The sequence below is a fragment of the Mandrillus leucophaeus genome, unplaced genomic scaffold, assembly GCF_000951045.1.
Source record: "Mandrillus leucophaeus isolate KB7577 unplaced genomic scaffold, Mleu.le_1.0 Scaffold129, whole genome shotgun sequence".
Classification (NCBI taxonomy): domain Eukaryota; kingdom Metazoa; phylum Chordata; class Mammalia; order Primates; family Cercopithecidae; genus Mandrillus; species Mandrillus leucophaeus.
Window position 1 is genome coordinate 2,166,462 of NW_012101243.1, and position 20,242 is coordinate 2,186,703.

The window sequence follows — 20,242 nt, forward strand, 5'->3', positions numbered from 1 at the left end:
GGTTCAAGCGATTCTCCTGCCTCAGCCTCCCGAGTAACTGGGATTACAGGCGCCCACCACCACGACTGGCTAATTTTGTATTTTTATTAGGGACAGGGTTTCTCCATGTTGGTCAGGCTGGTCTCGAACTCCCAACATCAGGCAATCCATCCGCCTCGGCCTCCCGAAGTGCTGGGACTATAGGCGTGAGCTACCACACCCGGCCATAACACCCTTATTTTATAGACGGGAAACCCAGGGCCCAAGGAACGAAATTGCCTTACCCAAGTCAATTACCAAGACACACTACAAGTCACTGGCAGAGCCAGGACTAGCACTCAGGGGTCCTCACCCCCAGCCAGCATGCTATTGTCAGGTCACCTTCCTTAGCTGACAACTTTCCTACTAGGAAACAGACTGCTCAGAACTGCTCAGAACTGAAGGCAGGAGAGGTCAAATACGTTTTCTGAGCCCGATTCTGATTGTTTAGCAGTTGGCAGGCTGACTTAATTAGCTGGAGCGTGCAGTTCCTCTTTAACCTCCAGCTGCCAGCCTTCCTCCTCCGCCTCTTTTTGGAGGTGGGCCAGCCTGGGCCAACTGCCACCCTCCCATACACACCCTCACCCATGCACGGGACAGTTTAGGCTACAAAGTGAAGAGCAAAGCCATTGGCCCTTAGGGCAGTCTCAGGGCAAGATGACTTGTGAGTGCACCACTTTTAGTTTATCTCTCAGGCACTCAACTCAAAGCCAAGACTCAGCTTAATGTCACGTCTGACCTCATGAGATTTCAGGCAGACCAGGAGAGGGGACTTACTAAGACCTATATTTTGGCTAAGCAGAAAGGAGTCAGGCAAACAGAGTTTAGTCCAAGAGGTTCTGCCAAGGTCAGGAGAAGCAGAGATAGACAAGAAAGGTTAAGTAGAGGAGGTCAGGGAATATACACTTAGAATCCTAAGCCAAAGCCTAGGGTTCCATAGGTCTCAGGAAGAAGCCACAGGCACAAAGCAGTATAGTCACAGCAAACATGGAGTTTGTAGGCTGAGCACGGTGGCTCACACCTGTAATGCTAACACTTTGGGAGGCCGAGGTGGGCGTATCACCTGAGGTCAGGAGTTCGAGACCAGCCTGGCCAACATGGTGAAACCCTATCTCTACTCAAACTACAAAAATTAGCCAGGGATGGTAGCGCACACCTATAATCCCAGCTACCTGGGAGGCTGAAGCAGGAGAATCGCTGGAACCCAGGAGGTGAGGTTGCAGTGAGCCTAGATTGTGCCACTGCACTCCAGCCTGGGTGACAGAGGGAGACTCCGCCTCAAAAAAATAAATAAAATAAAATGTAAAAGAAAAAAAATGGAGTTTGGTACTGCTGAGCATTCACCCTAGGAATCTGTTAGGGGACTGGACCTGTCTTTGACAATGGAAATGTGTTAGCTGGCAGCCAAACAGATAGTTCCCTGGCATAAGCTTTTCCCTGAGTCCTCAAGCCCCTGCCTCTTTAAGAAATACGTGAATAGTCAGAGAGGAAGAAGCCACATAAGCCCTAGTGATCTCATTAATACTATGAGATCAAACGTGGCCCTGTGTACATCACAGGAATCTTGGGAGGCCCAGGAGATAATGTAGTTGTTTGTAGTTGGCCCTGTGGGTTTCTGTAGGGTTCCATTTCGTGTAAGAACCACACTCCTTTATTGTATCCTTTACAATCTAGTAATAGAGCCATTAGCCCCCGACCCCCTGCATTGTTCTTTTACAAAATGTTCCTCAATACTCCCACTTGTTTATTCTTCCAGAAAGATGTTAGAATTATGTTAAGTTCTAAGAAAAAGGCTTCTTGGGTTTTTGAGATGGTTTTAAATCTACATTTTAATTTGCACAGAAATTCATCGACTCATGACATCATTACAATATTTCATCCGCCCACTGGAGAAGGGTCAGGGGCATCTTCATTTTTGAAGTTTTCTATTTTCAGGAACTCATATGTGATAGCATCAGGTGTCTATGCCTTAGGTAATTCCAAGGTTTCCGAGAGAGGGAACATATCTGTTCTTTCAGGGAAGCCTTGTTCTTACTCTTATTCCAGGAGGTGTGGCGGTGGGGTGGTTGAGGGGAGAAACAAAGGAAGAACAAGTTCTATAGTAGCCTCGGGCCACCTGTGCTCTTTCCCCAGTGCTCTGGTGCTACTGATTGCTCAAGAGAAGGAAAGAAACATATTTGACCAGCGTGCCATAGAAAATGAGCTACTGGCCAGGTAAGTAAAGGTAAGGGGGACTTCTACCTGTGGCTCCAGGACTGGGGGTGGGACACTCAGAACATAGCATCCATTCCCTCTGGCTCTTGCCCGTTTTTCCCAGGAACATCCATGTGATCCGACGAACATTTGAAGATATCTCTGAAAAGGGGTCTCTGGACCAAGACCGAAGGCTGTTTGTGTAAGCATTCCCAAGAATTCAGTGGAAGGCTGGTTTATGAAGCTCATCCTGCCACTCTCTTCCCTAAAATGATTCTTTCTTCGGGGAGATGTGATGGCTTGCTTCCTTCTCTCATAATTTCTGAAATATCTCATCCTCCCAGGAAATTTTGGAGAAAGCCAGCCACTCTCTGCTTCTATCAGAACTGTTGACATTCTGGATCAGGGTCTCCTTAGAGATCATCTTAGTTTTCATATGCCCTAAGTTCCCAAAAGTTATCTTGCCCCTCTTAGTAAGGTGAAGTCAGGCCTGAGAAGCTGAGCTGGGCAGTGAGGGAGGAAGAGGAGCAGCTGGCTCATTCTGTGATTGGTCTGGATGCCACTGTCTGAGCTCAGGCCCGAATTTGTGTTCCAAGCCAAGTCTTTTCCTCTCTAGGGGCCACCACCAGGTAGATTTAGTGCTACATATTTGGGTAGCATTGCAGCACATATATTTAGACCTAGAACTTGGTGATTGTTAAAATTAAAACTGTCCATGGAATTTCACACCACCACTCACTGTTTTTCAAAATGTGCTTTTATCATAACAAAACAAAGTAGTTAATTTACTTTTCAGATAAACTAGACAATATCAAATAGGTCAAAGAAAAGGAAAAGATGTTTTTAAAAGTCTATGCCTTAATCAGACTCATCATTTTACATGTTTTCATTTCCACCTTCACCCCCGCCATTGAAAATGTTTTTCAGTCTGGTTTTAGCTGCTTTAAGCAGTGGAAATACAAAGTGTGTTTTACTACACATGGCAGTATGATTCTGCTGCTCGGCAATTTCGAGCCAACATTTTTATGCGTTTAGCAAATTTGATTCTAGTGACCTTCTTTTTCCTTCTGGCCTTCTTAGAATGACTCTAAATCTAGAATATTCTCAAGTATTCCGTATGGCATACCTCCCTGTTTTCAGTGGAAGCCCTGGTAGTGTGGATATCTACTTTCACTGGTTCCAATGAACCCCTGACCAGGCTCCCACTTGTGGGCTGAATTTTGAAAAAGCCAAATTCATCCTGATGCACCCTGAAATAGATTGAACCACTGAACATATCAGTTATAATTTAACACAGCAGCTTTCTCCATCCTGTGTTCCAGGGATGGCCAGGAAATTGCTGTGGTTTACTTCCGGGATGGCTACATGCCTCGTCAGTACAGTCTACAGGTTGGTATTTTCTGTGAGACCATTCTTTGCCTCCTGGGACCCACAAGAGCTCCACAGAGACCCAATTCGGGCTTATAACAACTGAGTTTTCCAAGTCCTCACTTCACTTCTTTCTCAGGGAGCTTGCTGCTAGAGCCTCCTTATCTTCCCTCAAGGCTTTTGCTACCTCTCACTCTACACAGTCTTTTAGAATTTGAACACAGTCTTCTAGAATTTGAATCCTCAGGAATCCACAGAGCTTCAGCCATTTACACTGTTTCCAGAGATGTGCTGGCAAATGTTTGACAACAATCAGCTCTCACTAGTTGATGTAAGCCAGTTCCAGCATACTGCTGACCATTTTTTTTCTGCCAACTCTTACCTTTCCTTTATCTGAATCAGAAAGTTTTATAATCTCCTCATTCATGTTAATGACAGTAATATCACCTCATTTTGCTATCCTACCATGTAGTTTCATTACTTTCCACATCCATTATTTCATTTAACCCTCACAACCACTCGGTGAGGCATATAATTATCCCCATTATACAGATGGAGAAACTAACATTTAGAGAGATGGAGAGGCTTCTCTAAGGCCCCATAGGAAGTTCCCAGGTTTTCTGACTTTCAGGCCGATGGTATTCCCATTCTTCTCCTCTGCTCCTAACATCCACATCATAGAGAGGCTAAGAAGCTCTGCTCTCAGCTGGGAGATGATAAAGGAGGAAATAAGTTTAGAAATACCATGAGCAGTGAGCTGGAGGTCATGAGCTTGACTGCCTCTGTGTGATGATGGTCAGGTTCCTGACCCTTTCTAGGTCTGTTTCTGTGAGCTGGGGGAGCTACACTAGAAAACTGAGGGGGCTCCTTCTAGGTCTATAATTCATTTAGGACCCCCCTCAGGGTTGAGCTCCGTATAGGGAAGCTCTACAGAGGTGACATCTCGATAGAACATCCTTTTCTTTAGATAGGTGGTTAGCAGTAGTGGCTACTTGCTGACTACAGGAGAAATAAACTGTCTATTGGAAAAATAGGTCTGGATTTCAAAACAGGACAAAGAAAACTTAGAAGAATTTGAGATAACAAGGAAGGAAAGTAGTGTTTAAAGAGGTAGGCTTTTTTTTTTTTTGAGACAGAGTTTTGCTCTTGTCGACCAGGCTGGAGTGCAGTGGTGCGATTTCGGCTCACTACAACCTCTGACTTCCAGTTTCAAGTAATTCTCCTGCCTCAGCCTCCTGAGTAGTTGGGATTACAGGCACGCGCCACCACACCCAGCTAATTTTTTTAATTTTTACTAGAGACAGGGTTTCACCATGTTGGCCAGGCTGGTCTTGAACTCCTGACCTTGTGATCTGCCGACCTTGGCCTCCCAAAGTGCTGGGATTACAGGTGTTAGCCACCACGCCTGGCCAAGAGGTAGACATTTTTAGAGAACTGAGCAGCTCAGAGCAGGTTTAGACATGGAGAGAGATCTAGAAGGCTTAGTGACTTGCTAGGTGACCCTGGGCAAGTCCTTGCTTATCTTTGGTTTTGCTTTCCTGCTTCTAACATAATGGAGTATTTCTCTGGGTTTATGTCTGATGTTCTGGTCACCTATCATTCTGTGTGGAATGCCAGACTAGTAGTTGAGCTCCCGGGATTATTGATGAAGATCGGGTGAAAGTGCTGCAGGTGAACCAGTAGTATCAAAGTAAGGACAGCATTGGGTGGGGGTCACAGGAGAGACCTGATCCTGCTGTGTGCAGTTTGCAGTGGTCTGGAGCCAAGGAAAGACTGTCTCCCCATTGCATGAGAATGGGAACCAGAGTTGGGAGGCATGATCCCCTGCTGCTTCCTTGCCTTTTATACCCTCAGCTCCTGTGGTAGTAAACTGTTCATCCTGTGATCACCCACTTGAGGCCTTTGTTCATATTATCTTAGTCTGAGTATCCCTTCCCTATTGAGTCTCACTTGACTGGCTCTACCTGTCCTTCAGAACCCCACTCAAATTTCACCTTATTCAGCAACAACAACAAATATTTATTAAGCATCTACAAAGTGCCAGGAACTGTGTTAGACACTGGAGATACAACGGAAAATGAGGAAAATGATAAGAGCCCTGTGCTGTGAAGCTCATAGTCTGGTCAGAGAAATGGGCATCAGAAAGTAAACAAAAATATAGTCATTTATGGTGGCTCATACCTGTAATCTCAGCACTTTGGGAGGCCTAGGTGGGTGGATTGCATGAGCTCAGGAGTTCGAGACCAGCCTGGGCAATATGGCAAAACTCCATCTCTACAAAACATACAGAAATTAGCTGGGTGTGGTGGCGTGCACCTGTAGTCTCAGCTACTTGGGAGGCCGAGGAGGGAGGATCGCTTGAGCCCGGGAGGTGGAGGTTGCAGTGAGCCAAGATTGCGCCGTTGCACTCCAGCCTGGGTGACAGAGCAAGACCCCATCTCAAAAGAAAAAAAAAAGTAAACAAAAATAGAAAAAAAAAATTGGGATTTGTGTGTGTGTGTTTGTGTGCGTGTGTGTGTGCATGTGCACGCATGTATGCATGTGTGTGTTTTAGTTTCAGGTAACTGCTTTCAGTGAAACAACTGGGTGAAAAGAGAGAATTATGGGAAATTCACATTAAATAGAGTGGACAGGGAAGCCTTCTCTGAAAAACTGACATTGAGCTGAGATGTAAGGATGGTAAGGATCCACCTATGCATAGGAAAAGCCAAAAGGAAGGGGGTTTCAGGTTGAGGGAAAAGCACTGCAGGCCCTGAGGAGGGAAAGAGCTTTGTGATTTAAGGAATGCCAGGCCTGTGTGGCTAGAATGATGGAGACTAGGAGTCAGGGATGGTACAAGGTTGAAAAAGTAGACAGGAGCCAGCTCCTGAAGGATCTTAAAGGCCATGGTAAGGAGTATGGAACACAGTGGGAAGCTGAGCACATAGACAAGTGTTCTACCTCCTTCAAGCCTACTCATCAGTTTTTCTACATCCTTACACCTATTGTTTCCCACAGATAGGGGAATTCTTGCCTTTGCGGGGGCTCACAGTCTGGCACAATGATATATAACTATAACATATCACACCTGGCTCACAAGGATGTTATAATGATCCTGAGTGATAATGAGTGTGAAGATATAAATCATGATACCTGGCACCTAATGGGTGTTCAGTAAGCATCAGCTGAGGTAAAATAAAGTCGAATTCCTTTTGTCTTCTTCCCTCTGCAGAACTGGGAAGCACGTCTACTGCTGGAGAGGTCATGTGCTGCCAAGTGCCCAGACATTGCCACCCAGCTGGCTGGGACTAAGAAGGTGCAGCAGGAGCTGAGCAGGCCGGGCATGCTGGAGATGTTGCTCCCTGGCCAGCCTGAGGCTGTGGCTCGCCTCCGTGCCACCTTTGCTGGCCTCTACTCACTGGACATGGTATGTGGGCAGCCCGTTTCTCCTACCACAGGCCTCGTAGGTGGCAGAGACCTAGAGTTCAATGTGTTGGGGAGGGTGGAGCTGGCATTGTGACAAGGGTTGGTGATGCTCTGGAGAACCCCTAGAACTCTGAGCAGAAGAGCAGCCTCATAATGGAAGGATGGGGACTGGAATCCATTGTAAGCTCCCTCAGCAAAGGTAGAGATGAGGATGGCAACCAGAGGGAAGGGACTAAGTCAGATAGCAAGAACTAAGAAACGTACCAGGGTGCCTGCTGCAGAGCCCTGAGCTGTTGCTAAAGAAAGGCCTGTTCTCATTGCATCGGTTGCTGCAGGGGGTTTGTTGGGAGTGTCATCCAGATAGTAGCATCCCACCTGAAGGAATTTATGGCTGTTCTCCCTCCTGCTCCTCCTCTGATGCTGCTCTGCACAACCAGCTGGACCTAAGCTCTTGCCTCTTTAGCCTTTAAACTTCTGCTAACTGCTTTCTGCCTCCTTCTAGGGTGAAGAAGGGGACCAGGCCATCGCCAAGGCCCTTGCTTCTCCTAGCCGGTTCGTGCTGAAGCCCCAGAGAGAGGGTGGAGGTAGGTGGATCCCCCTTTGCAGGGCTCCTCAATGAAAGGGACTAGCAGGCTGTGGCCAGTGCTCATGGGCACTTACTCTGAGCACAGTCCCAAGCATGGGGGATACTATTGGAACTGACACAGGCCACATGTTGAACAGTGTTGCCTAAGACCCTGTGACCAAGTCCCGGAGCACAGGGGAACCTGATTAACCAGCATTGAAGGGTTTGGACAACTTCAACCTGAGGGGCCTGTGGGTAAATTGTTGGGAAGTGGGGTAGGGTCATATTAGGAGATTGGAGAGAATACATGTCTGTTTTCCTTTCTAATTTGAAACTCCTTGAGGTCAGGGGTCATGTCTGCCTCTCCAGAGGAGAGGAAGTTTTTAATCTTTGTCTTAAGAGGTGGGTAGGAATTTCCCAGATGGAAAGGAGGAAGAGTGTTTCATACAACAGGGACAACCTCAAGCCGAGGCACTGGGCCATGGAAGTGTGGGATGTCTGGAGGTTAATGAGAAACTGGTGAGGCTGGAGGGGGAGCTGGGAGGGGACAGAGATTTAGGCTGGAAAAATGGTTTGCATCCTGATTATAAAGGGCCTTGAATATATACTGAGAAATTGGATTTTATCTTAAGGGCAGTGGGAGGCCATTAGAGAGTTTTAAGCCTGGAAGGGACACATTGATCCAGGACTCAAGTGGTTAGCAGTGCTGGGAACTCGCAAAACTTACAAAGTTTCTGCATTGTAGAAGATGTGCTGGAATGAGGGGAGACATTGGTAGCAGAGACCATGGAAGAGGCTGATACAGTTGTTCAGGAGAGCAACGTAGAGGCCTGAGCTAGGGCTATGACTGTGGGGCCGACTGGAGAGACATGTCCTAGATAGTGAGAGGATAGTGGAAGGGAGGAGTTAAATATGACTCAAGGGTGCTTTTTGCCTGATTGGGGGTGGGAAGGTCCAAGAGGGGCAGGTTTAGGCAGAAGTAATAAGTTCTGCTTGGACAAGTTGAGTTTGTTTGGGGGCCAGTCATATGGTGTCTAAGCAGGGAGCCTGCATTAAAGATTTGGAAGTTAACAATTTTTTTTTTTTTTTTTTTTTGAGATGGAGTCTCGCTCTGTCACCAGGCTGGAGTGCAGTGGCATGATCTCAGCTCACTGCAACCACCACCTCCCAGGTTCAAGTGATTCTCCTGCCTCAGCCTCCTGAGTAGCTGGGACTACAGGTGTGCGCCACCACACCCAGCTAATTTTTGTATTTTTAGTAGAGACGGGGTTTTACATACTGGCCAGGATAGTCTCGATCTCTTGACCTCATGATCCGCCCACCTCAGCCTCCCAAAGTGCTGGGATTACAGGCATGAGCCACCGCGCCCGACCGGAAGTTAACAATTTTTAGGGTATAGATGGAGCCTCAGGAATATGAGAGATCTCCCTGGGAAAAGGCACATGGAGGAGAGAGTAAGCATGGAGGACCAATTCCCCTGGGACCCCAGCATTTAAGAGAAGGAGCCAGTAATGGAGCTTGAGAAGGAACAGCTGTAGGTAGGAGGCGAACCAGGGCGGAACAGTGTAGTGGAAGATGTGTTCACTGCATGAGTAAGGGCTCTCCTGTCAAAGTAAGCTTCCCTCCTGGGGAGCCAGATATGCCCTGGCTTCACTGAGTGGATGCCAGGAACTGAGGCTGCTGACTTGCCCATGTGGCCTCAAAAGTGAGGGCATGGGATGGAGGAGGTAGGCAGAGGGTCCAGGGTGACTGGCCAGTTTCATTGCAGGTAACAACCTATATGGGGAGGAAATGGTACAGGCCCTGAAACAGCTGAAGGACAGTGAGGAGAGGGCCTCCTACATCCTCATGGAGAAGATCGAACCTGAGCCTTTTGAGAATTGCCTGCTACGGCCTGGCAGCCCTGCCCAAGTGGTCCAGTGCATTTCAGAGCTGGGCATCTTTGGGGTCTATGTCAGGTGAGTGAATCAGAAGCTCTTTCCACTACCTGCTCGTAAGAGTGCCAGCCAAGTGAGCCTAGAGGGGAACACTGGAAAGAGTCAGGAACCTGGGCTTCAGTGCCAGCTCTGCCAATCCCTAGCTTTATTGCCTGTTTCTTTATCTATTAAATGAGGCCAAGGACACAAGACCTGCCCACCTCACCAGGGTATCAGATGAAGCCCTGATGAGAAGTCCTCTGCAACCGTGAAGCAAACTCCAAATAGCACCAAGAGGATTCAGAACACATGGTTTGACAATCTAGGACTAGAAGGAGACTCCAGAGAGGAATAGAGACTCTAAAATCCTAGCACTTTCTTGGGTATAGTCAGTTACCCATGTACTGCTCAACTGGGACCAGGGAAGGTCCTGGGTTTGGGGCTGAGTCCAGGTGATGTGTGTCTCCTGCCTCCATTTCTATAGGCAGGAAAAGACACTCGTGATGAACAAGCACGTGGGGCACCTACTTCGAACCAAAGCCATCGAGCATGCAGATGGTGGTGTGGCAGCAGGAGTGGCAGTCCTGGACAACCCATACCCCATGTGAGGGCACAACCAGGCCATGGGACCTTCTATCCTCTATATTTGTCATTCCTTTCCTAGCCCCCCTGAGGGGTATCCTCCTAAAGACCTCCAAAGTCTTTATGGAAGGGTAAATACTGGTACCTTCCCCCAGCTCTCCATCTGAGGACCAGAAAAGCTGTGTTTCCCTTAGATGAGATCTAGAGGCCCCCAAATCCTGGGGGTGTGGGTACAGCTGAGGGGAAGCTGCTCTGAGGTAAAGGTCCATGAACCCTGCCCCACTCCCATCAGCCCCTCATCAGCCTTTTCAGCAGATTCCAGTGCCTGACTTGGGCTAGGACTGAGTGGTAGGAGGATGGGGAGTGGAGGGGCATAGCCTTTCCCTAATTCTGCCTTAAATAAAACTGCATTGCTGATTCAGTGATTCCTTACTTTGTGCATAGAGGGGAGGTGGGAGCTGTAATCTACGTTAGCCCACTTAAGATGTATTAGAGCAGGGGAGTGACTGTTCTGTAATCAGGGTCTCCCTAGACCTGGACTCTGCAGGTGGAACCCTGAAGTTTCAATCCTTAGCCACCCATTAATGCTCCTACTGGATCACAGGGAGGAATGAGAGTCCCTGGCAGGAGCCCAGGAGGGAAGGCAAACATGTTGGGACATAACAGTTGTGAACTGGCTTCAATCACTTTCCTGCTTAGCTCAGGGGCTTGTCAAAGGGCCTGTCAGTGAAGCCTCCTTGGCTCTGCCCAAACCAAAAGTTCTATAAGGAAGATATTGGGGGTAGTCCTAGGAAATACCCCTCCCTTCCCTTCTGCCACACAAATCAGAGCCACTAATGAATATACAGCATCAGGGCACAGATACTTAGGAAAACAAGTCACCACTTCTTGAGATCACAGGCTTTATTCCTACAACCACAGGGCTTGAGCCTGACTGAGGCAAGAAAACAGTTTCATCTGAGAATGTCTCTCATGGGCTGGGTTCTGTTCAGGGGAGGGTGGGAACAGAGGACAAGGAAGACAAGCTCCTCTGGCCCTAGGAACAAAACACATTTACTCCTTCAAAAAAGCAAATGATCTGAATGCCCTCTGGATACTGAATCTGCCCACACAGCCCCTGAAGCCAATGGGCGGACAGTACTGGCATCTGGCACAAAAGGGAATTCAGACCCAGAACAGAAGCAGCAAAATATGGACTCACAGACTATTGTTTTTAAGGGCAAGTGCATGCCCAATATAAGTACTGGTGCTTCCTAAGAGAGCTGACATAGGATTACACAGCTGCCTCCCTGCTTCAGTGGAGGCCCTCACATCCTCTCTGAACACTTAACTTGGGTAGGAGAGGTAGCCTTTTCATCCCTGGGTTCTGAGAGCTCTGCAGTCTGGGGGCACAGCAGACGAGGCTGACCTGGGCCCTGTCCCTTCTGCCTGGCAGTCACAGGAAGTTGTCTCCACCCGGAGACAAAGCTGGTTTCTGGTCCCAGACAGCTGGTCTAGGGAGGGTAGTGTGGGTCAGCGCTGGCCCTCAGCACTCCTGAGGGGGCAAAGAGGATGGGCAAAGTTTGGAGCAGGGGGAATCCTGGGTAAAGGTCAGGATCATGTTCACTGGATGGTCAGGCAGCGGTGGCTGAAGAGGTGACTGATGACAGATGGGTCAGCCACAGTGGACGTGTCTCCCAGGTCATAGTCATTCTGAGCAATCTTCCGAAGCACTCGCCTCATGATTTTCCCTGGGAGACCACAGACCTTTAGTTACTTGGTGAAAGCACTGACCCACCCCAGCCCTGCCAAAGGCTTTCATCCACACATACCCCACCACCACCAGGCCTCAGCCCATCCCTATCCATGGAGGCCTCTGAACATACCTGAGCGGGTTTTAGGCAAGCCAGGTGCATTCTGGATGTAGTCTGGTGTGGCAATGGGGCCAATCTTTTCTCTAACTGTAACCAATAAATCATCAAGCATTTCTTCAGCACCCTTAGCCAGACTTTTCAAAAAACCAAAGTAGAGATGGCTCTGTTCCCTGTTTCCTCCTCAAGTCTCTACGCACAGAGACAGCCTCAGGTTCACTGCTTCTCTCACTCTCAACACACTGTCTCCTTACTCTCCCATTTTATCTTATGGAACTCAGGCTGTAGGATGAGCCTGCTAGAGTTTAAATGCCACCTTTCTAGCAGTGTGGCCTTCGGCAAGTGACTTAACTTCTATGAGTCTCAGTTTCATCATCTTTAGAATGAAGGTAACAATAAGATCTGTTTAATGAAGGTGACTCTAGGGATTAAGTGGGGTAATTCATTTAAAGCACTTAGCCTAGTGGTGGCACAAAGTATTCTAGAAATGTTAGCTATTATTATTATCCTAGTGGGACACTAGTGAAGACTGAAGAGGTAAAGGGCAATCAGCCCATGGGACCCCCTGGAATCTGTTTGTGGTTTGGGGATCAGCTTGCTCTAGCCCCTCCCCAACAACTTGCAGTGATAACTGGGCCTCCAAGACAGACCCTATAGTCCCTGCCCGGGGAGGCTCCTTACTCTGCTTCTTGAGCTCCTCGGTGAGCTTGGGGCTGAAGGTGTGGCCATCACACAAGGTGACAAAGCAGTAGAGGCATTCACCCTTCACAGGATGAGGGTGGCCCACCACAGCTGCCTCTGCAACAGCCTCATGTTCCACAAGTGCTGACTCCACCTCCGCTGTACTCAGCAGGTGTCCTTGTCAAGGGAAAGAAAGCGCCATGAGAGAGATCTCAGCCTCTGCCCCAGCCCCTGCTTCATCTGTACCCATGGGGCAGTCCTGGTCTGGTCAAAAGGAGAAGGCCCTTCATTCACTCCTCAGATGACATGCTTTCAGTCACCCCACTATCCCAGTTCCCCTACTCTAGGCACGTTCCAGTGTTCAATACTCCTCTAAAACCTGGACCCAGAACTGAATACTATGCTTAGTACATGGTCTGGCCAAAGGACACTCCTGGGCTCTTGCAGAAGGCTTTGGCTGGGTGTTGTCAGAGAAGCAGAGTTAATAAGATGGGAAGGTGGCCCCTGGCCCTCACCAGATACATTGAGCATGTCATCAATCCTGCCAGTGATCCAGTAATAGCCATCCTGGTCCCGCCGGCAGCCTGGGAAGAAATGCAAAGCCTAATAAATAAAAACCCTACGGTAGGATACCTGATCCACATTACCAAACTGCCACACCCTCTGCAATAGTCTTCTAACAAGTCTTCCTGCTTCCACTCTTGCCCACTGTGGTAGCCAGCCTCCAAGATGGCCCCACTGATCTCTGCCTCTTGGTATTCATAGCCCTGCAGTCCTCTTTCTCATTGTACTCGGGTTAGTCTGTGTCATCAACAGAATTTGCCAGAAGTGATAGGATGTCACTTCTGAGATTAGGTTGTAGAAGACACCTAGCTTGTCTTGGTTGCATTGTCTCAGATCATTTGCTCTAGGGTAAGCCAGCTGCCACATCTTGAGTAGTCCTATGGTGAGGTGAGGGACTGAGGGTTCCTGCTAACAACCATGCGAGTGAGCATGAATGTAGGTCCTCCAGGCTCAGTCAGACCTTCAGGTGACTACAGTCCCTACCAACAGCTTGACTGAAACTCACAAGAGACCCAGAATGGGAATGACCCATCTAAACTGTTCACAGACTCCTGATCCTCAGCAACTGTGTGAGATAATATTTGTTATTTTAAGCTGCCAACTTTTGGGATAATTTGTTCCATGGCAATAGTATACTCAAACTCTATTCTCCATAAATCAGGCAAAGTTATTTTCTAAACAGTGAATCAATTCTTAGCACTCCCCTGCTTAAAACCCCAAAAGGTGGCCAGGTGCGGTGGCTCGCTCCTGTAATCCCAGCACTTTGGGAGTCCAAGGTGGGTGGATCAGGAGTTCGAGACCAGCCTGGCCAACATGGTGAAACGCTGTCTCTACTAAAAATACAAAAATTAGCCAGGCGTGGCGGCACCCGACTGTAATCCCAACTACTCGAGAAGCTGAGGCAGAAGAATCACTTGAACCCCGGAGGCGGAGGTTGCAGTGAGCCGAGATCGCACCACCACACTCCAGCCTGGGCAACAGAATGAGACTCTGTCTCAAAAAAAAACAAAAAAACAAAAAAACCCCACTGTACTTTGAATAAAATTCAGACTCCTCACCATGGCCCACAAGACCCTCCCTTATATTACGTACGTTTCCAGTGTCACGTAATATTCTTCCCTTTGCTTGCTACGCTCCAGCCACACAGGCTTCAGTGCATTCCTCAGACATCTCAAGCTGCGTCCCTCTACACAGAACACTGTTACTCTAGATTTCCCCATGCCTGTTTCCTTCTCACCCTTCAGGCCTCTGGTCAAATGTCACTTCAGAGAACTCTTCTCTGACGATCCCGTGTACAGTAGCTATCCCTGCACACACTCATTATCATGCTACCCTGTTTATTTTTCTTAATAGCACTTATCTCTATCTAAGATAAGCTTATTTAAGTTTGCTGGGTTTGTCTGTCTCCCCTTACTAGAATCCCCATGAGGAAAGAGACTTTGACTACATTATTCATTATAATATCACCTGTGCTTAGATCAGTGCCTAGGCACAGGATCACAGTGCTCAGATCTTATGGATGAATGGATTGGTAGATGGATAGATGGACAAACACAGACTCCAACCATGAAGACAAACATGACATAATAATCATGCACTGCCACATGCCCCATCTCTTTCAACACAGGAGCATACATTGTCCATCTTTCCTCATACATCAAAGTTCAGATGGCAACATCCTGAGACCCCTCCTGCTATACTCATTCCTGCCATTACAGTCTTTGCAGCTCTGCCTAGATACCAGATACTGACATGTAGGACACATTCTTCTCTGATTTTCTTTACCCCTAACCAACTGATATAGTTTGGATGTTTGTCCCTTCCAAATCTCATGTTGAAATATGATCCCCAGTGTTGGAGGTAGGGCCTGGTGGGAGGTGTTTTGGTCAAGGCAGGGCGGCAGGGGAGCAGATCCCTCATGAATGGCTTGGTGCTACACTTGCAGTAATGAGTGAGTTCTCACTCTATGAGTTCATGTAAGATCTGGTTGTTTAAAAGAGGCTGGCATCTCCTCCCTCTCTCCCTTGCTTCCTCTCTTGCCATGTCAAACACTGGCTCTCCCTTCGCTTTCTGCTGTGATTGGAAGCTACCTGAGGCCTCACCAGAAGCAGATGCCAGCACCATGCTTCCTTTACAGCCTGAAGAATGATGATCCAAAATAAACCTCTTTTCTTCATAAATCACCCAGTCTCAGGTATTCTTTTATAGCAACACACCAACTCTTCCTGAAAATGTAAGTGGAAGGTACATGTCTTAGTGGGAGGTACAAGAAGGGGATAGCTAAGGCTCACCATCTCCTGTAACATAGTATCCAGGGAACTTCTTAAAGTAGGTTGTCTCAAAGCGTTCGTGGTTCCCATAGACTGTGCGCATGATCCCTGGCCAGGGCTGCTTAAACACCTGGGGAGTGAAGAAGGGACAGTGATCACATTTGCTATGCTGTCTCACTGGAAGATAATTACAGCTTTTCTAAACGTGGGGGAAAGTGTCCTGAATGCCATTCCTGAGAAGTAGGAGAAAATACAGGCTTTGGAGATAGATGATCCTGGCTTGGAATCCCAGCTCTACCACTTACTAGCTAGGTGACCTCACAGAACTAACTTTACCCCTCTGAGCTTCAGAATCCTCATCTGTAAATCAGAGAAAATACTTTCTGTCTTCCAAAGTTATTGTGAGGATTAAATTAATAGTATGTGGAAATTGCCTAGCACAGTGTACTATTATTGATAAGTGTTTAGTAAATTTGTGTCTCCTTTTGGGCAATCCTTGAGGAAAGCAAGTCCAGTTTGATACAAATGAAAACAGTCATTTGAAAAAAGTGGTGCCCACATACCAAGTAAATAATTATTGCCCAATCAGTAGCATTCTTTGGCAGCAGATTGATGGAATGGATGGAATTCTAGGCTGAGTCAGAAGGCCTGGATGTAAACCCTGCCCCTGTTACTAACTTGCTCTTGGGAAAGTGAAATGGGGGGGAGTTTGAAGGGACAGGTGAGGCTCTTACAAGTATGAATACAATAATCACAACAGCTAATGTTTATCAAGTACTAATTGTTAGTTTCTCCACTAATCCCTTCACGTGGATTATCTAACTCAATCAAGCAAGCAGCCATAGAAGACAAAGGCACTATTTTTTTTGAGATGGAATTTTGCTCTTGCTGCCCGGGATGGGATGCAATGGCACGATTTCGGCTCAATACAACCTCCACCTCCCTGGTTAAAGTGATTCTCCTGTCTCAGCCTCCCATGTAGCTGGGATTACAGGCATCCATCACCAGGCCCAGCTACTTTTTGCATTTTTAGTAAAGACGGGGTTTCACCATGTTGGCCAGGCTGGTCTTCCACTCCTAGCCTCAGGTGATCCGCGTGCCTCAGCCTCCCAAAGTGCTGGGATTACAGGTGTGAGCCATCCGCGCCCAGCCAGAGGCACCATTTAAACCCTATTTTACAAATTAGAAAATTTAGATTCAGAGGGGTTAAGTAACTTATCTGAGGTCACAGAAGAGGCAGAGCTAGGATTTGAACCCAGGCAGGGTGACTCCAGATCCTACATGATTTTCCACTATGTTATAAAGCCTCCTTTCTCTAGAATATTTGTCAAAAGAAGATGGGACTAAGTCTTCCAGACCCAAAAAGGTACCATCAGGAATCTGAGCGACTCTGAAAAGGCCCTTAGGAGACTTATGGCCCAAAAGGAAGAGATGCAGGCAAAGTATCCAGGGTCCCCTCCAGGGTCTCTCAGTGAGCAAACCTCCAGTCATGAAACTTCAGTCCTAAGCAGCTCCAGGAGAGATTAGGTTATTAACTCTAAAGCAAAGTACCCTTGGCAGACCCTTTCTCCCTCTCCTTAAAGACTCCCAAGGGCCAGGGCCTCACCAGATAACCTTCAGCTTCACCTTCCAACTCTTCCCCAGACTCATTCAGGATTGCAGGAGCTACACCAAAGAATGGGAAAGTCTAGAAGCAAACAGGAGACAGAACCCAAGAAGAGGAATGAGGCAACTCTGACCCAACTCCCAAGGAGCCCCAGAACCCCAAATTCTTCACACATTATCAGTCCAGTTCTCCACTATCTACCTAGGCCAAATGCCCCAAGACACCATCCCTGCCTAGCCCAAGACCAGCCAGGGGAGCATCACTCACAGCAGAACCAGGTTTCATGGGTGTGGCACCAGGAAGGGGAGTCAACATGTGGCCACCCTGGGGAATTCAGAGATGAGAAATTTGAGTCAATCCTCCCACATTGTCCCTGGGCCCCAGCCTTCTGAACCCTTCACTCACTGTCTCTGTTTGCCAGAAGGTGTCCACGATGGGGCAGCGCTGGGCACCTACCACCTGGTGGTACCACAGCCAGGCCTCAGGGTTGATGGGTTCACCCACTGTGCCTAACACCTGCAAGGATGCCCGGCTATGCCTGGGACAGGGGAATGGGAGAGAGGAAGGCTCTGAGTTCTACTGGAGGACATACATATCCAGGCTTTTCTCTTGCCCCGTCCTCTTATTCCAGGTCAGAGAGTTGGGACAATGGAAAGGAAGAGACTGTACAAAGGCCAGCACCCAGCTCTGAGGGATACCCATGGGGCAGCAACTGGGAAGGGGTCTCACTTGGTGACAGGCTCATCTCCAAACTTCATGAGCAGACGGATGGCTGTGGGTGCTGTGTAGAACTTGGTCACCTTGTATTTGTCCACAATGCTCCACAGGCGGTTCACGTCCGGATATGTGGGAATCCCCTCAAACTGACCCATGAAGGCTGGTCATTCCCAGTCTTTCCTAATAGTCCTTTTATTCATCCCCCTACCACTCCCTCATGTTCAGTATTTTGCCCTTTCTGACCAACCATAGCTTCACTCCCTTACCAGACAAGCCAAGATACCATCCTAGTCAGGATACGCAACCCCCTCAGGACTTCTCTTTCTCCAGGAAACAGATGGTTGTATAAGTCCCCCTCCCTCTAGACCAAGAAGCCTTGGGAGGTAGTCACCCAGGATCATCTTGTCCATCCCCCAGCTAGGCCAGGTGGCCATGGGTCCCAGCTCCCTTCTCACCAAAACACTGGTGGCACCATTGGCCAGTGGCCCATAGGTGACATAGGAATGGCCAGTGATCCAACCGATGTCTGCCGTGCACCAGAACACATCCTCCGCGTGGAAGTCAAACACATACTTGAAGGTTGTGGCTACATAGAGCATGTAGCCCCCAACTGTGTGAACCACACCCTGTGGGAAGAATGGGGAACAGGTTAGGGCTTCATACCTACCCCTACTGACCACCAAATGGAGACTGGACAGAGCTGGAGGAAGATCCTCCTCAGGGATTTCAGCCCTGCCAGCACCCTTTTCACAGCATCCATCTCTCTTCCATCTCCTTTTCTCCATGCTCCCATCTCATCTCCTTGATCACACTCCTGATGACACGATGTCTATCAGTCCATCATTCACACCTGCACCCTCAGATGGTATTTCAGAGCCACCCACATCACTCACACACATGAACACTCATAACTAATAGTCCCTCTGTTGTGTATATGTGCCCACACACTCAATTGCACACCATCAGAGTGAGTGGGAAAAAAAGATAATTCCCTTTGTTTATTCCATCCCTACCCCCATTTCTATGAAGGAGAGGCCAAAACTGTGTTTCTAAAGGCTCATTGAGGGATATTCCAAAGCATATGGAGATAATTTAGGAGTAGGGTGGGCAGAAGGTAGAGTGACATAGCTTTCAAGTCAATGGAAGAAACAGAGTTTTCTTAAGTGTTTCTGGTTCCCACGGTGTGTGCTGGCAGAGAACTACATGTTAATAGTGTGCCATGTGGAAGGAATTGAACTCTAAGAGTTATGGTCTTAGAAGCCCGAGAGGGATCTCTGTGCCCACCCTTGGCCTTGAGTTAACAGAATAGATCTCCTTCAACCAAACCATGTGTGCATAGGGAAAGAATATCCATGTCAGCTGTATGAAACCCTCCACCTGAATTGTCTCACCCTGGGCCTCACCACCTATAGATGGAGGATTTATGTCTTCACTTGATTTAGAAAAGACAATGTTACATTTCTAAAACTCAGGGTTGTTGGAAAAAAATAATTTCATTACTTGTTTCCTCAGAAACTTACTTCTTACCCCTACATAATACACACACACACACACACACACACACACACACACACTTGCCTTGGGTTTGCCTGTGGAGCCACTGGTGTACAGGATGAAGAGTGGATCCTCGGCATCACACCACTCGGGCTCACACTCATCCCCTGCCTCTTGCATGAGCTCATGCCACCACAAGTCAATCCCTTGGTTCCATGAGATCTGCAGAGATGGGCAGGGAAGAACTGTGAACAGCTCAAGATGGGGACAAGATACACCCATATGTTGCCTCTGGAGGGAATGAGGTGGGACGGGAAGGTAGGAGTACAGGAAGGGAGAGAAGGCCCTTCAAGGGTGGAATGGAACAGAAAGAACAGGAGCAGAACCTAAGCTTACTGAGTACTCCAACCACCCTGCCATCCTACCCCGATCTCTACCCCAGAACTCCTCTCACCTGGCCTCAGGCCAAGGAGGAACACTTGGCTGGTCCCTTCCCATCCTTCAATTCTCAGCTTTCTTCTTTCCAAGAAGTCAGCTTCTTGGAAAGGCTTTACCTGAACAGTATCTGATAGATTCCCACCTCCAACCTTGCTATTATTATTGATCCCAACACCATGTTTCTTTCCCACACAGTACATATTTCCTGTTATTTTATTTAGTTGTTTACTTGATTACTGTCTTCCCATCTAGATAGTGACATCTATGAAGAAAGTGAAACATCTTTTCTCCCGACCCCTGCCGTATCTCCTAACACCTAGCAAAGTGCCTGGCACTCAGTCAATTTTTGTTGGACAAATGACTATGCACACACAGGTCTACATACATACATATGTACTTATGGGACTAGGCTCATTAGCAGGGATGCGGACACCACACAATTCAGAAATGCAAAATTAGTCAGAGCCTACAGGTGAGGTGGGCACCTGACCCTGTTAGCAGTAAAATAAATCAACAGATCTTGGTCCAAGCACTTTTCCCTGCATGTCCAGACCCAATCCACATCTATGGGTTTC

At 47.9% G+C, this 20,242-nt stretch overlaps 2 protein-coding genes across 7 annotated transcripts in view; one reads left to right on the forward strand and one right to left on the reverse strand.

Moving 5' to 3' along the window:
* Nucleotides 1-10,468, forward strand: part of GSS (glutathione synthetase) — a 30,614-nt gene extending 20,146 nt beyond the window's left edge. For all 3 annotated transcript variants that reach the window (XM_011972417.1, XM_011972419.1, XM_011972418.1), the window contains exons 7-13: nt 2,152-2,232; nt 2,336-2,413; nt 3,534-3,600; nt 6,791-6,985; nt 7,487-7,568; nt 9,318-9,507; nt 9,950-10,468. In XM_011972417.1, coding sequence (XP_011827807.1) covers nt 2,152-2,232; nt 2,336-2,413; nt 3,534-3,600; nt 6,791-6,985; nt 7,487-7,568; nt 9,318-9,507; nt 9,950-10,073 — 817 coding nt within the window. In that variant the 3' untranslated portion in view covers nt 10,074-10,468. The remainder of the gene's footprint in view (nt 1-2,151; nt 2,233-2,335; nt 2,414-3,533; nt 3,601-6,790; nt 6,986-7,486; nt 7,569-9,317; nt 9,508-9,949) is intronic.
* Nucleotides 10,469-10,932: 464 nt separating this feature from the next.
* ACSS2 (acyl-CoA synthetase short-chain family member 2) overlaps nt 10,933-20,242 on the reverse strand; it is a 63,183-nt gene continuing 53,873 nt past the window's right edge. For all 4 annotated transcript variants that reach the window (XM_011972425.1, XM_011972424.1, XM_011972423.1 and 1 more), the window contains 10 exons: nt 18,191-18,361; nt 17,748-17,881; nt 17,424-17,556; nt 17,286-17,342; nt 17,019-17,099; nt 15,434-15,542; nt 13,094-13,162; nt 12,579-12,755; nt 11,913-11,987; nt 10,933-11,777 (listed from right to left, as the gene is read on the reverse strand). In XM_011972425.1, coding sequence (XP_011827815.1) covers nt 11,650-11,777; nt 11,913-11,987; nt 12,579-12,755; nt 13,094-13,162; nt 15,434-15,542; nt 17,019-17,099; nt 17,286-17,342; nt 17,424-17,556; nt 17,748-17,881; nt 18,191-18,361 — 1,134 coding nt within the window. In that variant the 3' untranslated portion in view covers nt 10,933-11,649. The remainder of the gene's footprint in view (nt 11,778-11,912; nt 11,988-12,578; nt 12,756-13,093; nt 13,163-15,433; nt 15,543-17,018; nt 17,100-17,285; nt 17,343-17,423; nt 17,557-17,747; nt 17,882-18,190; nt 18,362-20,242) is intronic.